We start from the raw sequence: 18,678 nt of genomic DNA on the forward strand, positions 1-18,678 counted from the left end.
CAAATCCAGCACAGACGTTTGTAAAGCAATCCTTAAGTAGAAAAACACACCTAATGAAGACACGGAAAGTAATCCGGTCCAAAGAGTAATGTCATGCTACAACTGAGGTGCTGTTCCAATCGTGAAAGAGCCAATGAAATCAGAAATAATAGGAAGCCTGAATGACAAAATTCAGGTGGAATGAAATTCTAAATTTCACTTTGATATTACTGCCAAGATATTGCCAGAGCTAAGCACTGGTGAACCAATCAGAATGCAAACATTCAAAGGTCTCAACATCAGTCAGCTCTCATGGCAACATGGGTCACGCATTGAGCAGTCTTCATCTCAATCATATGCAGTGAATGTGAGCGACAAGATGTAGTGTCACAAACTACAGATATCTACATGCAACTGGAGAGGCAGTGCCTTCACTGCAGACAGCTGACTCGAAAGACATGATCACATTACCTACGTAGAGTACTGAACAGCTATCAGTCCTATAGTTTTTTTTCTATTCCCAGCAATGGATGTGTATCAGAAACAGCTGTTACCATGGCAACTGCATTCATCGCATGATTGACATTCTTTGGAGAAGGAACATCATCCTCAGAAGCAGCAGATGTCACACGAACCGCCAACAATAGACGGTACACGTATGATTAGGAGACCTGCATGATTTAAAGATTTTCTATACTATGCATGCACAGAGACTGATGGAAGCTGATTGTTAATCTTCTACTCTTTCAGTGAACGATAATTTTCATTGCTGGCTATGTATGTTGGGTAACTTGGGTAATTTGTAAGTTCAAATGATTACACATGCAATAAGTTTATGAAAAGTGGTGTTGGGTGAAATGAGGTTCTACATTGTGCGCTGGCAAGGTTGTCATAGCTATGAGACCTTTACCTCTGCTGTAAGTGCTTTTGTGTGTCTTCTGTGGCATACGTTAAACACACCGCTTTAAACCCAGATCTGGCATCTGAATAACACCTAGCAAGCAATTCAGTTCAAGGGCAATTAGGGATGGGCAACAAATATTGGCCTTGACAGCAGAGTAACGTATTGAAAGTGACAAGCCCCTCTCCTGAAGGGATTCCTTGCTTCTAACCTGTTGGCTGCAGTGAAAATAGTGGGTTAAAGAAACAATCAATGTTGTTGGTTTTAACAACCCATCCCCTTCAAATTTTATACATTCTTGTACGTTAAAACCCAGCCCATAGTTTTATCCACACAATTTAAAATAATGCTACCATTCAGAAAAATGTTTGAATCAAATGATTTGTAATGTCCAGCTAGTAAATCAAGCTATATTCAATTTGATTAAATTAATAAAGAACCTGGAACACTGAAAATAATAGTTACTCATATCTTTTGTTTTTCAGATAATTTGTTTATTATTTTAATTATTTTATAAATGTTTTATGGAATAATTTCCTGACAGCTGACTTTTAAACCAGTGTTCAGGTACAAAATTTAACTTTTTAAAAAATAACAATTCCATCTAAAAGCATTTGGCAAATCAATTTAAATCACCCTCTGGATACCTCAATTTACTTTTTAATTAATGCAAATTTGTGAAAAAGCAGACAACTATTATGGCGTAAGTCAAAAAGATCAATTATAATTCTTTTCTTTCAGGACAGTCATAACAGTTAGGAATAACAATGGAACCTGTTCAGTGCAGCAATTAGGCAGGAGGACAAAGCAAAATTTAACACTTTTAAAAGTCAGGTAGTTATTGGCTTTAAGCCCAACTTGCTTGAGAAGTCCAGGAATGACAGGTTGTGAAAATAAAGCGAGACAGTTAGGACTCTACTAATAGTTTTAACTTCCTCTGATTCAGTCTTTTGATGGGAAATCATTAAGGAACCTGATAAGAAGAAGCAAAGTAGTTGAAATAATGTATTTTGTCCAGACACCTTGTCAGAATCACAGTTGAACTTGTATCAAATTTTTGAATAATATTAGTGCTCAGTATTGGGACTATCTTGCTGAAGTCCCATAGTATCCATCATGAGGTGCTATGGTGGAAGAACTGGAGGCAAGCTGTAACAATCAACATCAACTTACTCTTATGTTTCACCTTTCACGCAATAAAATATCACTCGGCAGTTTATGAGAGCATCATAAAGTACAAATTATGCACAGAGCTGCAAAAATTGGTGTGGCTTCATTGAAGAGGTAAATTTTTTGAAGAATCTTCAAGAAAGAAATGGTCAACTTCTGCTCCTGTTTCTAATAGTGACACCGAAGAAATTGTGGAGAATTGGTAGGGTTTAACAAAGAAATTTCAGAACTTAGGCCCTAAAGACAAGGGCTGCTGAAGAAATCAAAATTAGATGATTGCAGATATTTGAGAGATTTGTAAGTCTGAAAAAGATTACTGAGGTAAAGAATGATGAGGGTCATGGAGACATTTGAAATCAAGGGTGAAATTTTTGTATCAAGTTGTTGCTTCACCAGGAACTTAAGACAGCGAGCATCAAGGTATTGATGAAAAGACATGAACAGCAGAGTTATGAATGGCTTCAAGTTCATGGAGAAACAAATTTAGGACACTAGCCAAAGTATTGCAATAATCAATATTAAAACATAGAAGTATTTCAAGTTAATAAATGCATGATGAGGTTTTAACAGCAGATGAGCTGAGGAGGGATAAAGTCATGAATGTTATAGGTACAGATGTAACCAGTCTTGGTGATGGAACAGATATGTGATGCATCGCAGGATTAAATATAACACCAACGTCATGAACAGTCTGGTTCAACTTCAAACAGTTTCCATGAAGAGGGATGGAGTTAACAGTCAGGGGACAAAATTTTAAAGAGCGACCAGTCATTGGTTTCAGTCTTCAGTGATGAAATCCTCTTTTAGTTTCTACTTTTTACAATGCACACTAGCAATCCATGAATATTATAACATTCAGAGAACGGACAGTTGCAAGGTCTTGCTACATTTGACTGTTCCAAAGTATTAGTTACATTTAATACTATTGTGCAATAATAATTGACCATGTCGCAATTTTTTCAATAGGTCACTCAGAACAGCTCAAAGATGATTGAATAGTCAGTTTGACATAGGCAGTGAGAAGAGAAGGTTGTTATCTCATTCAGTCCAGAGTTAGGAGAAGGAACTATAGACTCCACCCGAAAAACCTCCTGCTACAGCCTCCGAACCATTAGATCTCTCGAGCACGGGCAGCCAGGCGATCAACTAAGTGTTGTGGTTAGGGTTCAAGGAAAATCTGGGACTCGTGGGACCTTAGAATTAGCTCTGTTCCTTTAATAGTGCAGCAGAAATGAGGATGAGGGAATTGTTTCTGACCAAGTGCTGGAGCACAGTTTCCAGAATCGAGGACAATACAGTTCTGAGTGTGAGAGTGAACTAGAAGAATGTGATCAGTCGTTGAGACAATCCCTGACAGAATGGTTTTTGAGGGAGTTTCATAGCAAGATCATAAACAGTGAGTAACAGTTTTAATGAGATCAGGTGACTCACTGTGTCACTGACATTTGGGAGGCTGCTGAGAAATCTGTGGGATCTGTCTTTGCATTTACTATTTAATATGTTTGGCCATGTATGCATCCACAGTGCATCAATTACTGATATATATTCCAAATTAATTCAAATAGATGGTTAAAATGTAATATTTTGTTAACATTCATTTAGAATATTTTAAAATAATATAAAGTTTATTGTTATTTGTTCAAAGTAATGGAATCTTTTGTTTTATTCTCTTAATAAAACCTTTGAATCTCACAAATTGCCTGCTTTAAAAAAAAGTTAATGGTCCTTAAGCAGATTGAAAGAAAATGTTGGCAGTGTGATCTGGGATCAAACTTCCTGATGCTTAATCAGGAAAAACAATTGATCATCCAATACTGGATACCAGGTTAGCGATTCAATAATTTAGCAGCAATGAAGGAATTGAGGGAATGGTGATCTAGCTGGGTGTCATTAGTGAACCTCCAAAAACTATAGGAGAGAGATAAGAAACCATTGGAAATTATGCTCTAACTATGATTAGAAGGTTGGGATGGACAGGGCTAACCACTGGAGAAAGTCAATGAGCATTAGAGGGTATTGTTGTCAACTGTGCTGAAGGTTACTGACAAATTGAGAAGGATGGGGAAGGAAATCATCAGCTTTGTCAATGTCATACAGGATGTCACTTGTGATTCTGATAAAAGCCATTTTCACTGTGGTAGCAATGGAAACCCAAAAGGAGGGATTCAAACATTGAGTTTTGGTAGAGCCAACATGAATTTTGGATGCTGAAGCATGTTCAAGAGGCTTTCGAGAGGAAAGAAAGATTTGAGATGAGGTCCTAATATGATTGCGTTAAAATTTGTTTTTTAAAAAGAGAAATGATTTGAGCAGTTTCAAAGGAGAGAGGAAAAGTACTTGCAGAGAGAGAACAAGATAACCAAGAAGAGGGGTTGAATGGTCATTGGCTTAGTGACAATAGGATCAAGAAACAAAGAAGCTATCGTGGGCAGGATCAGCTCTGCAATGGCATGAAGTGCTACCAGAAAAAATGAAGAAAGATACAAATTCAGTGTTAGAGCAGTGGAGAACTTCAGCTCATGTTTTTCCCAGTGGAACCATTAGAAGAAGGAGATGCTGCTGATGGGATGGTATTGATCTTAGTGATAGGAGAATCCATGAGTTTCTTTCAATTTCTTTTAGCTAATGGAACAGACATGGAAGAATAGTGTAAGAAGATGATTCACAGTGGAGAAAGCAAGCTGGTGCAATAGTTGCATTTCAAGATAATGCAGGAATAATGGGCTGTTTAAGTAAATGATGTTAGGATCTGATTGAGTTTAATGTGGTTCATCCAATTCAGGCAATGAATAACTAACCAACCATAATCTTTCAAGTTTGCAGTTGTACAAGCCTTCATAGTTTCATTCAGAAGGGAAAAACTTGAATGTGACACACAAATCTTTCTTTAAAGTATTCACTGCCAATTTTAAAGTCTATGCTATTTTGGCATCTAACAGCAAATAAACGCACACAATGTAATATGCTAACAAAACAAAGCAAAACCACAGGAAATATAGTGTATCCATAACCAACAAAGTATAGATACACAGAACCAGCAAAGCCATGCACACACAACTGAACATAGCCACATGATAAAACATAACTAGACATCAGAGGGATTCTGTCACTTTGTGGTATCCAGAAGAGCAAGATTGGCCAGATTGGCAAGCCTCACTGCTGTTCTGATCAAGCCTTAATTTAAAAAGGGAAAACAGGCCATATTCAGAGACTTAACTGACATTAGTAAGATTAGAATGAAAGAATGCTTTCAGTACTGTTTCCATTTTACCCCAACACAGCCAACCAAGTGCCTGGTTTCCAGACAAAGTAATCTTTGATGTATGATAAACACACGGTTATGGTTACAGCAGTTACTGCAGCATTCATAAGCTAACTTTATCTGTGTATGAAATACTAGCAAAAAAATGTCCTCTTTCTTACCTTTATACAAATGCTTATTCGGAACCAAGTATAAGTGGGGATTTAAGAGCAAACATTCATGCAGGCATGCCCAAAATGACATACTCAATATAAATAAAGGGTGTAATTTCTGTATTCTCCTTCAAGTCAGAAACATGCTCCTGGAGTAAGCGACATCTTGCTGACTCTTGATGACTTCCATCCTTAGTGGCATTAAGTAACTGCGTCTTTTTCAACCGGGTTATACTACAGTAATTTAAAATGTGAAATCCTTTGAAGATGAGTGTGACAAGGCTATGATTTATAAAGTGCAGAATGGATTTTGACCATTCTAAAAAGGTGCTGTTGGGTTTTATAAAGGTTTCACATAGGTCAACAGTAAATGTGAAATATATTGACATTGAACAATTTTGCTATCTATAATTGGGAGACTTCATGGTGGATAAATAGAATGATTGAGTAACATTATCTTGTCAGCTGTTTAAAGGTCTAACATCTATAGGCCTTGTAATCATGTATTTAGTATTGACTCCAAATACATTACACTATTATCCTTTGACAATCGTTCTCCAGACTATCAAACCAAAAACATGGCCCTCACAGTCAGCTCATGTAACAGCTCACTCCACTACGGCAACTATCATGGAATCACTGAAATGCTACGCACAGAAGGAGGCTATTTAGCCTATTGTATCAGCTTGTTAAATGAGCCATCTCCTGCTTTCTTCCCATCCACTTGTACATGTTTTCTTTATTCAAACAATCATCCAATGTCTTTTTCAATGCCCTGAAAAGGGGAGCTTGGGCACCATCCTTTCATAACTTGGTTGCACACTTTTCCTCCATAACTAGTTTTGGAATGGTTTAAAATCCTCGCAATCTTTGGAAATGCAGTTTGAAATAGTACTACATGCTGCAAACAACTTGTATTTAAGTGATTGTATACCTTTAAGTCTGTTGCACAGTTATTGTTATACAATCATCCATTGGCAAACCACTGCTTGTTCAGCAAAGAATTTTTCTCCATCTTTAGAAGAGCCAAACATGGGAAAATAATGGTGTAGGAACTCAGCTGGTTGCTGTATTACTGACATTGTGCATGCTTTTGTGGGGATTTGTTTGGTTTATTGGTTCCAGAAATCATAAAACTTTTTTTAAATGTGTTTACGATAACACTAATAAAACTCAAAACTTATCACAAAAATTGGCAGAGTCGGGAATATATGTTGTTCGATGAATAAAGGCACCTTGCATTGGGACAGACAACGTTAATAACCAATGTAAAATTGTCAAAAATTTCCTTTGAATAGAGAGGCTTACTAAAAGCTCTTATGATTACTCATCCTGGCTAATGACATTAACTCAGCCTCGGAGGTAATGACACTTACAAACGGATTTAACATTCAGTTGTCATAAACTGGGGACCAAGAATTCTTATGAAGCATTGCCTGACTGTATTTCAAGTATCATCCTTAAGGACCTAGCATGAACATGTCAGGATGTTACTTTTAGCTTACATGGGGATACAAACAGAAAATGTTATTTATCAGAGATAACAAGGCGTACAGCTGGATGAACACAGCAGGCCAAGCAGCAACAGAGGAGCAGGATATATTTCTAATTCCAAATGATTGCTTTATACAAAGTTATCAATTAGATTCATTATGAATGTAATCAGGAAAATACAGCATTATCTTAAAGTTTGCATAACTTATCATATAGTGTGCCAGTTGCTTTAGTTATTTTCTTTTAATGTTACTTTAGAATGTGCAGCTGGATCGGTAGATTTTGCTTTGACATTTGTAGCTTTGCAGTGTTAAACCTGATACTCACCAGGTATTGTTATATCAGTGATATTGTTATATGTTCTGTCTTTTAAAACCTTTCTCATAACAGGCCACAAAACAGCAACTGCAAAGTACAACAGTGCCATGTACTGGCCAAAAACATGAATCAATATTCCTCTCTTTCCAGCCCCAACGGTAAGCACTGTCAAGTAATTTCAAAAATTATATGCAAAGGAATACGATAATTTTTTTTATTTAGTCTAGCATTTCATTAGTTTTAAATTCTGTCTCCTTAAAGGACATAGAAACGTTCTTCTCCCCATATTATAAAAATGTTGATTTCTTTATGACATTTCATAAAGTGTTAAAAATTCCATTCATTTATTCATTGGGCAATTGCCACTGCATTCATTTACTAAACAATAATTTGGTCTCAGAGATCTACAAATGTTTTGACTAAATATTTTAAACAAATTACAAGTTCCCCAAACTTAACAGACATATATACATCACAATTAACATTTGAAAGTCAGTCTTTTAAATTAAATTTATGAGAATACATGAGGGTCACATTTTGAAGTTTTTCGTTAAGATGGGCTTTGGGGTTGTATACAATTAGGGATAGACAATAAATGCTAGCATAGTCAATGGTACCATGTGAAACAGACTGTTGATCTGATATTGCTTATTTTTAATCATCACTAAAATTTAAAATGATCCCAGTGAAAGATAATTTAACATTGTAATGATCCTACGACCATCACTGCTGTAACAACTCTATTCAACAGAATGTATCAGAGATCAATGTTACATTTCACTTTGGAGGCTATACCTAGTCTGACTGAAAATTGGCATGTAGGTCAGACATAGAAACAGAAAATTGAAGGTCAGGTACTGTTAAGGGAAACCTTGTGCAGCCAATAGTGGAGGCCAACATTATAGATGTATTTGACAAGGTCTCACAGGTGGATTGGTCAGGAAATTTAAAATCAATGAGACAGATGGGATTGGGGCAATTTGGATCCAAAATTGGCTCAGTGACAGGAAACAAAGGATAACAGTCAATGAGCGTTTTTGCAAACGTAAAGTTGTTTCCAGTGGTGTTCCACAAGGCTACCTTGCTGCTTATGACCTAGGTTATTGATTTAGACTTAAACGTGAGAAACACGGTTGGAAATTTGCAGATGACATAAAAATCTGCTGTGTATTTGATAATGAAGAAGCTAGCTGTTAACTGGGCAGAAAAGTGACAAATAGAATTCAATCCAGAGAAGTACAAGGCTGTGCATTTAAGGTGGGCAAACAAAGCATGGGAATACATAATAACTGGGAAGATATTGAGAGAGGCAGAGGAAGAGAGAGACCCTGGAGTGCATCTTATGATGAAAGATTAGATAGACATCTCATAGAACAAAGGAGGCTGAGGGGTTTGGAAAGATTTGACAGGGAAGACCTACCTTCCCTGGTGGACAGCACAAATACCAGGGGCCATTGATATACAGTGATTGCTGGAAGGGTTTGAGTGGACTTGAGGAAAAACCAGAGGGTGGTGGATGTCTGCAATTCGCTGTCCATTTTTGTAGTTGAGAAGAAACCATCAGCTCATTTAAAAGGAACATAGATTTGTACCCGAATCTCTGTAACGTGCAAGTCTTTCCTAGCACTGGAAAGTAGGATTAGAATGAGCAGCTGGTTTATTCAGCTAGCATAGGTACAATGGCCTCTTTCTGTGCTGGAAGCATTCTACGGTTTCACAGTTATTCAGTTAAGCCCTTGGACAGGTAGGAAGTGCTAATTAAAACACTTAAATCCGGAAAGATGTTGCCTAGAACTGTGGGAAGACACTTTCCACAATTCTTTGCTCAGGGTCTCATAATGCACAAGATGGTGGCAGCAGAGTAATAGCACAGTGTGCAGGCTGCTCAGCCCAGGAGACCGTAGGTCATCTACTCCATTCTCTTTTACAATCATTTTCTTTCTCTTTCTCTGTTTTTAATGCTTCCAATTAGTATAATTAATATTAAAACATTAAAATTCAACTTATCCTCATTTAATAGCTCATCCAGCGATGAGGTGGTTTCCCTGTGCCAATTCATGCCCAATTTAGAAATACTTAGTGGTCAAACCATTTGACTTCTCTGGAGGCTTTTCATATCAGCAAGTTGAATGTAAGTGTTAGTGGGGCTTTGTGTTTGGTATTTTTCCAGATATTTGTACGACATTGGATCTCATTAAGATAATCTTGACAGACATCCACTTTGCTGCCCATTCCTCTAAAAGCTAAGTCAGCAATGCCAACCTTACCAACTTAATTTATACAATTCAACAGGATTCATCGATTGAAAAGGCTTTTTTTCTTTTCAGAACTGGGGGAGTCTGTAGGGTTATAGGAACTATTGAATGAGTTGTGTTCCTGAGAGAACACTGGTGAAGAAGAAAATAGAATCAGCATTTATTTGGAGGAAAGAAATTGAACTTGGAGCATGGTAGTTGACGGCTTTGTTGCCTAAACAGGAAAACTCAAAGCTTTTACCCAAGAGTCCTTCCCTTGTGTCACAGACAAAAGGCAGGGAACCAATTCAGAAATTAATTTAAAAATTTCTTCTTTATTTAATTCCTTAAATACCAATACTCAATATAAAACATACATCCATGACAACATTTACTTCTTACATCACCTAACTTCTACGCAATTCATTTAATTTTGCTTTACCTTATGTTACTTAATTCACATTGAACCTTAACTGTAACTCTATAAGTTTGTCTTGCAGCAAACACTCCCTGATTCAAGTGAAGTGGCCAACTTTTTGCTCGTTGTGTAGATTCCTCCTTATGGTTCTTTGTTCTCTCTGAATGTGAAGTCAAGGCACATGCTCCTCAAATGTGGTTTTGAAGGCTTCTACTGGAAAAAAATCCTTTGTTCTGCTAACTTATCTAAATACGTGCTAGTAAACATTTCTGCTGCTGGCCACCTGCCCACAGCTTCACCTTTGGTCACATTGAACTCTGAAAGCAATAACAATCAAGGAGAGTCCAGAGGACCAGAAAATGGCTAATGTTACACTTCTGCGTAAGAAGGGAGAGAGACAGAAGAGGGGAAATTTTGGCTGGTTAGCCTGACTTCAGTCGTTGGTAAAATTTTAAGAATACATTATTAAAAATGAGATTGTGGATTACTTTGAATCACATAGGAAAATAAAGCTGACTCAGCACAACTTCTTGAAGGGGTGGTCATGCCTGACAAATTTGTTCGAATTCTTGAGGAAGTAACAAGCAAGTTAGAAAAAGGACAGCCAGTGGACGTGATCTATGTGGATTTCCAGAAGGCTTTTGACAGGGAGTCATACAGGACGATATTAAATAAGAGCCTATGGTGTTAGAGGCAAGGTACTTGTATGGATAGAGAATTGGCTAACTGGCAGAAGGCAAAGACACAGATGAACTATCTGACTGACCATCTGTGGAGCCTTCTGACTCACTATATATTTGACTATCTCCCTGTAGAGTCAAATCAAAGAACCAGACAAAGAAGAATAAAGGTGGGAGTTAAACATTATGTGCATAGGGATCATATGCTTCTAACATAACATGAAGCTGATTTTTACTGTACATGGAAAACAGTATGCCTACATTTGGTTTATATATAACCATACAGTTTTCCCAGAATCCAGTGACACTTTATACACTGAAGGACTTACTTTATCAACGATACAGTAGAGTCCATAATATCTAGTTGACAAAAATATACCTGGTTGATGAACTCAAAGCATAATCTGTTGTCCCACCTCATACTCTGCAGAATTCACTTTACCACCAAAGTAAGCCTTGTTCCTATTTCAAGGACTGCAACTACCCACTCCGGTGATTGAAAATGCCCACAAATGTATATCTTGCCTTTCCCACATATCTGCCCTCACATCCCCTCCCCCTAACAAAAATTAAGTCAGAATCCCCCTTGTCCTCCCATTTCACCCCACCAACCTCTGCATCCAACGTATCATTCTCCACCACTTCTCCCACCTACAATCCAACCCCACAACCAAAGAGATATTTCCCTCCCCACCCATATCTGCCTTTCGTAGGGACCATTCTCTCCGTGACTCCCTCATCTGTTCCACACTCCCCACTAGCCCCACCACCCCTGACACCTTTCTCTGCAACTGCAGGAAGCGCTTCACCTGCCCCTACACCTCCCCCCTCACATCCTTTCAAGGCATAAAACAAACCTTCCACATTATACAGGGGTTCAACTGCACATCTGTCAACATGGCCTACTGTATCCATTGCTCCCGATGTGACCTTCTCTACATTAGTGAGGCCAAGCATAGACTCAGAGGTTACTTTATAGAGCCTCGGCACTCTGTACATGACAAATGACAATACCTTCCAGTTGTGAATCATTTTAACGCCCCCCCCTCCCATTCCTTCAGTGACATGTCCATCCTGGGCCTCCTCCAGAGTCACAACGAGACCACCCGCAAATTGTAGGACCAACACCTCATATTCCACTTTGGGAACCTATAGCCCAATGACCTAAATATGGAATTCACTAGTTTCAATATCTACCAAACCCCGCCCCCCGCCACCCCTGTCTCATACCATGACCAACCCTCCCTTTCATCCTGCCTCTTTGACCAGATACAAACTGTCCATCTTCTCTCCCGCCTACCGCCCCTCCCATCTCACTGACCAATCCCCACCACTCTCTACCTGCACTCACCTATCACTATCCCCCCTACCTTCCCTAGCCATACCCCTCCTTTCTCTATTTATTTCAGAGCTCCATTCCCCAAAATGTCAACTTTCCTGCTCCTTTGATGCTGCTTGCCTTGCTGTGTTCCTCCAGCTTCACATTGCATTGTCTCTGACTCCAGCATCTGCAGTTCTTGCTATCTCTGCTGATGGTGATGCTTTGGTAGCAAAACCTTCAAAATGAGTTCTACAGTAGCTCACAAAAAAGATTAAAGCAATTTCACATCTTTACGGAGGGGCAACTACACAATAGATTCAATGTATCTCCTTTTCAATTTTGTACTTCCCGTGGGTTACCACATTGCCTATGTTCACCACCGGAGGCTTCATAATTTGTACCTTCTGCAGATTTAAGTCCCAACAACACGAGAAGAGTTAATAATTCATCCAAAAATCAGAGATATTCCTCTCTAGTTTCAATCTGAAAAAGAAGATCATCCATACACATGTTTAAACAATCAAGTCATGATAAAGTCTCCAACCCTTTAGCCAATCTTTGACAGAAGATAGACAGAGAGTTGTGGAAGTACTGGAATAAACAAGCCCATGTACGTTGCTGATCTTGAAATGTAAGAACAAATACATATTGATATTGCTGATTTAAAACAATAGACCAAAACCCATTATGATGTCAAGAGCAATAAGGTATTTTGCTTCTGCAACTTGTTCCATTAATGTTGTAGGGCTGGTTGCTACTGTTGGTGCCATTAATAGAGTCCTTTTATTTAACTCTCTAAAATCAATTGTCAGTTACCATGAACCATTTTGTTTTCTAATAGCCAAATGGGAGAATTATTTGTCAAAGCTATCAGTAGTAAAACTCCCTTTTGGAGTAGTTTTGTGAAGACCATTGCTACTTCTCCTTCAGGTTGTTTTGGGAAACTGTACCGCTTTTGTGGTTTTCGGTCAGAGTCCTGACATTCCCCTGATATTCGACAATTGTCATGCTTCTGCTCTACAAATGAGTCTGCATGTTTTACAATAGGGTCTTGCATGATTACGTCATGGGGCACCTCTGTCAGTTTGAAACAACTCCCTGACTGTACACATTCTGTCTGCAATGATTCTCATGGATACCTCTATTGTTGCCTTATTTATATCAGCCATCTGCTATCTGCAACAATTTGCCGGATCAGGAGACAGTTTACGTCTACTCATAAAATCAGAAAATGTGCTCCACTGTTCGGGGAACTGTACTAACATAGCCAGGTGAAATGTAAGAACAAATACATATTGATATTGCTGATTTAAAACAATAGATCAAAACCCATTATGATGTCAAGAGCAATAAGGTATTTTGCTTCTGCAACTTGTTCCATTAATGTTGTAGGGCTGGTTGCTACTGTTGGTGCCATTAATAGAGTCCTTTTATTTAACTCTCTAAAATCAATTGTCAGTTACCATGAACCATTTTGTTTTCTAATTTCAATTGTCAGTTACCATGAACAATTTTGTTTTCTAACTGGCCAAATGGGAGAATTATTTGTCGAAGCTATCAGTAGTAAAACTCCCTTTTGGAGTAGTTTTGTGAAGACCATTGCTACTTCTCCTTCAGGTTGTTTTGGGAAACTGTACCGCTTTTGTGGTTTTCGGTCAGAGTCCTGACATTCCCCTGATATTCGACAATTGCCATGCTTCTGCTTTACAAATGAGACTGCATGTTTTACAATAGGGTCTTGCATGATTACGTCATGGGGCACCTCTGTCAGTTTGAAACAACTCCCTGACTGTACACATTCTGTCTGCAATGATTCTCATGGATACCTCTATTGTTGCCTTATTTATATCAGCCATCTGCTATCTGCAACAATTTGCCGGATCAGGAGACAGTTTACATCTACTCATAAAATCAGGAAAAAGCTCCACTGTTCGGGGAACTGTACTAAGATAGCCAGGTGATAACAAACCACATTTCTTTGGACTGTTTCAAATCATTCTTACAAATGTCAAGCAAACCCACTCAAAATAATTGTCCCTTTTGTTCAGCAAGAAAAGTAAATATCTCTAGTTGTGTTAAGGGGTAGTGCAGAAGCCCCATGTATCCCAAAAGAATTCTGTGGGTGGTCTCCTACCTCAGTATGTACCAATAGAACTAAATAGTGATTTATTGTGTCTTGTATTTTTTACAAAGAATAAGTAAAAATTGTTTAATTCACCATACCACAGCACCTTTATTAATAAAAGAAGGCATAGAGAAGAAAGTTTGTTTTTTAAAGTCTAAGGCAAAGTCCACCTTAGCTCAGTTCCTGGCTTCTAGGTTCAGGAAAAAACAGTACCATTGTAAGACTGTCATGCTGGGCTGCTGGAATACTGGGCTCGAAGCTGCAGGCGAAAGGGGCTCCTACACCAGGATGCTGGAATCCTGCCCTGCAAGACTCCACAGAAGCCCACCCTCGAACCAATCTTGCCTCTGATCCCAGGAAAGTAGACTTCGCAGAAGCCACCTAAAGGATACCTGGGCCACCGGATGCCAGGCCCAAACCACCACGTTGCTGGAGAGAGCACCAGCCTCTGCCAATGTAGCAGGTGACACCAGGTCACCGAGCTCACCCCATCAGCTAGTCACCACTATTCTCCAGTGTCCCGTTCCGGACTCACCAGGTTCCTCACTGCCATCTGTCAGAGCTCCATTCCACTGAGAGTCATACAACTGTACAGCGTGGAATCAGAGCCCTTTGGTCCAACTCATCTGCACTGACCAAATACCCAAAACTGATCTAGTCCCATTTGCCAGCATTTGGCCCATATCTTTCTAAACCCTTCCAATTTATATACCCATCCAGATGCCTTTTAAATGGAGGTGGGTACAATTACAGCACTTAAAAGGGTCTATTTCCGTGCGATACAGTTCCATGACTCTAAATGTTGTAACGGTACCAGCTTCCACCACTTTCTCTGGCAGCTCATTCCAGATGCCCAATACCCTCTGCATGGAAAAAGTTGCACCTTAGGTCCCTTTTCAATCTTTCCTCTCTTATCTTAGACTTATGCCCTCTAGTTTTGGACTCCATAACCCTCGGAAAAGACTTTGACTATTCACCCTTTCTAAGTCCCTTTTGATTTTATAGACTTCTATAAGATCACCCCTCAGCTTCCAATGCTTTAAAGAAAAAGCCCCAGCCTAATCAGCCTCCCTGTGCAGCTCAAATCTTTCCATCCCCGCAATATCATTTAAAATGTTTTCTGCACCCTTTCAAGTTTAATAATATCCTCCCGAAAGCATGGAGACCAGAATTGCATGCAGTATTCTAAAAGTGGACTCATCAATGACCTGTACAACCAGTACATGAAGTCCAGTAATTCCTGTACTCGACGCACTAATAAATAAGACAAGCATACCAAAAGCATCCTTCACAGCCCTGTCTACCTACAACTCCACTTTCAAGGAACTATGCACCTGTACTCCTAGGTCTCTTTGTACTGCAACACTCCTCAGAATCCTCCCATTAACTGTGTAAATGCTGCCCTGGTTTGCCTTACCAAAATGCAAGACTTCGCATTTGTCTAAACTGAACAATTCCTTGGCCCATTGTCCCATCTGACCAAGGTCCAAGTACTTTTCTCAGAGAGAGTAACCTTTACACTCTCCACATAACTGCTCATTATTGTCAAATAATTTGTTTTTATTATCTTCATGTAATACTTTATTTTCTAATTTCTTTCCCCTTTAACTACTCTAAACAGCTGACAATTTCTGCAGCCTTACCAAGTTTAGAAGTGCACTCTCCTTGCTCTCTACATGCTTCTTCCCAACATTTCTGACCTGTGGATCTCTGACCCAATATTAACTTACTGCAATGCTCAACTTACTTGGGCCATTTCTTATTTAGGTATTTCCTTAGCATCGCTTCCCATTCTTGGCAAACAGCCATTTTTTTATCTCTAAATCTTTAGCTGTCTTTGAAGGGCCACAAGAAGCAAGTAATAAAGTCACGTCACAAATTCTGCCATTTGTTTGTCACACTCAACAACAACCCATTTTATTTCCAATACTGCTCGATCCCAGCTCTATCATGCAAGGCTGGTGAGTTCGACTTCAGAGCAGCTTAAAGTTACTTCTTATCGAATGCCCACTAGGGACGCCAAAGGAAAGGAGAACACAAACCTTTTGCTCAGGCAGCCTATCCAAGTGTGACAGACAAAAGGCAAGGAACTCAGAAGTTAATTCAAGAAACACTTCTTTATTCAATCCCTTAAGTACAAATACTTAATATAAAATATACATTCAAGCAATATCTACTTCTAATTTCGTTAACAATTTCAACTTTAACTCACTCCATTTGACTTCACTTTACATTGCTTTACCTAATTCACATTTAACCTGAATTTTACCTCTGTATGTTTGATTTAATGAAACACTGCCCGATTTGAGTGAAGTGGCCAACTTTGTTTTCCATGTAGATTCTGCCTAATGGCTCTTTATTCTCCCTGAAGGTGAATTCGGGGCATGTTCTTCTCAAATGTGGTTTCAAATGTGCTTGCCTCAAGAAAAATCCTTTGTTCTGCTAAGTTCTGATCAGCCTGACCTCAGTCATTGATAAGATTTTTGAGTCCGATCTTCGAGCCTGTTACATCCAAGTTAGACAAAAACTGGAGAATGTGGATTGGGAGCAGTTAATTAAGGGCAAATCAACATCAGTCATGTGGGATGCTTTTAGAGACCAATTGATTAAAGTGCAGGACATGCATGTCCCTGAAAAATTGAAGTTGGGAATGGTAGGATTCAGGAACCATGGTTGACAAGGGAAACTGTAAACCTAGTCAAAAGGAAAATGAAAGCTTTTTGATAGGCCTAGCTACAAACTGACAAAGCCCTTGAGGACTACAGAGAAATTAGGAAGGAAGTTAAACACAGTATTAGTAAGGCTAAAAGAGGCCATGAAACGTCTTTAGCAAACTGGATCAAGGAGAATCCAAAGGCTTTTTAATGCATATATTAGAAGAAAGAAGGTAGCAAGGTAAAGATTAGGCCCACTCAAGGAGCTCTCCGATGAAAGGTCTCGGCCCGAAACGTCAGCTTTTGTGCTCCTGAGATGCTGCTTGGCCTGCTATGTTCATCCAGCTCCACACTTTGTTATCTTGGGTTCTCCAGCATCGGCAGTTCCCATTATCACTGATTGATGTTGAGGTCAGGGATGAATGTATGTATATGCTAGAGAATGTCAATATATTAAAGGAGGAAGTTTTGGGTATTCTAAATTGCATTAAGGTAGACAAGTCCCCAGGGCCAGATGGTTACTGAGAGAGGCAAGTGAAGCAATAGTTGGGGTATTAGCAGATATCTTCCCATCCTCCTTGACCACAGGCGAGGTTTCAGAGATTAGTCAATGTTGTTCTCTTGCTTAAGAAATGAAGCAGAGTTAATCCAGGAAATTATAGGCCAGTGAGTCTGACATCTGTGAGGAAGCTCTTGGGGAAGACACTGAGGCACAGGATATATGTACATTTGGAAGAAAATAGACTAGTTAGTGACAGGCAGTCACTAACTCTCACCCACCTGATTGATTTTTTTGACGAGGTGACCAAGATAATTGATAAGGGAAGAGCCGAGGATATATGGACTTCAGTAAGGCATTTGATAACATGGCAGATTGGTAAAGAAACTAAAATCAAATGGGATTTAAGGTGAGCCAGCCAGCTGGGTACAAAGCTGACTTGGTCATAGAGGACAGTGGGTAGCGGTGGAAGGGTGTTTTTCAGAATGGAGACCAGGAACTCATGATGTTCCACAGGGATCAGTCATAGGTCCTCTGTTGCTTGTAGTATATATAAATGATCTGGAAGAAAATGTGGCTGATCTGATTAGTAAGTTTGCAGTTGACACGAAGATTGGTAAAGTTCCTGAGAGTGCCGACAGTTGTGAAAGGATACAACAGGATATAGATTAGTGACTTGGCACAGAAATGGCAGAGGGAGCTTAATCCAGACAAATGTGAGGTGATGCATTTCGGAGAATCAAATTTAGGTGTGAATTACACTGTAATTGGCAGAATCCTTACGAACATTAACATACAGATTGATCTGGGTGTACAGGTCCACAGTTCCCTAACAGTGACAACACAGGTGTGCGACGCGATTAAGAAGGTAAATGGCATGCTTGCCTTCATCGGCTGCAGTATGGAGTACAACAGTTGGCAAAACATGTTGCAGCTGTATAAAAGCCTTGTTAGGCCACATTTCGAGTATTGAGTGCAGCTTTTGTCACCACATTGCCAGAAAGGTGTGGAAGGTTTGGAGATGGTGCAGAGAATGTTCATGAGGATGTTGCCTGGTCTTGAGGGCATTGGCTATGAGAAAAGGTTAAAACGACTGGGATCATATTCATTGGAAAGATGATGGCTGAGAGGAGACCTGATAGAGGACTCCAAAATTATGAGAGGCATAGATAGGGTAGATAGTCATTGGCTTTTTCACAGGGTTGAAGTTTCACTTACAGGGGACTACAGGTTCGAGGTGAGAGGGCAAAAGTTTAAAGGAGATGTGAGGAAAGCTTTTTGTGCAGAGAGTGGTAGGAATCTGAAATGCACTGCTAGAGGAGGTGGTGGATGCAGGCATGTTGGTGGCATTTCAGAGGCATTTGAATGGTTACATGAACAAGTAGGGAAAATAAGACTGAGTTAACACAGCTTTCTCACAGCATGCCTGGTCGAGGTATTAGCATTCAAAAAGAAGATATAAAAGCTAGCA

The 18,678-nt window shown here is 39.3% G+C and overlaps 1 protein-coding gene across 1 annotated transcript in view; it reads left to right on the plus strand.

Annotated features, from left to right (window-relative positions):
* Positions 1 to 413: 413 nt before the first annotated feature.
* LOC132210425 (tyrosine-protein phosphatase non-receptor type substrate 1-like) overlaps positions 414 to 18,678 on the plus strand; it is a 45,983-nt gene continuing 27,718 nt past the window's right edge. The window contains exons 1-2 of the mRNA XM_059650036.1: positions 414 to 629; positions 7,349 to 7,434. Of these exons, the coding sequence (XP_059506019.1) occupies positions 7,401 to 7,434 (34 nt within the window). The 5' untranslated portion in view covers positions 414 to 629; positions 7,349 to 7,400. The remainder of the gene's footprint in view (positions 630 to 7,348; positions 7,435 to 18,678) is intronic.

This window comes from Stegostoma tigrinum, chromosome 12 (genome assembly GCF_030684315.1).
Source record: "Stegostoma tigrinum isolate sSteTig4 chromosome 12, sSteTig4.hap1, whole genome shotgun sequence".
Classification (NCBI taxonomy): domain Eukaryota; kingdom Metazoa; phylum Chordata; class Chondrichthyes; order Orectolobiformes; family Stegostomatidae; genus Stegostoma; species Stegostoma tigrinum.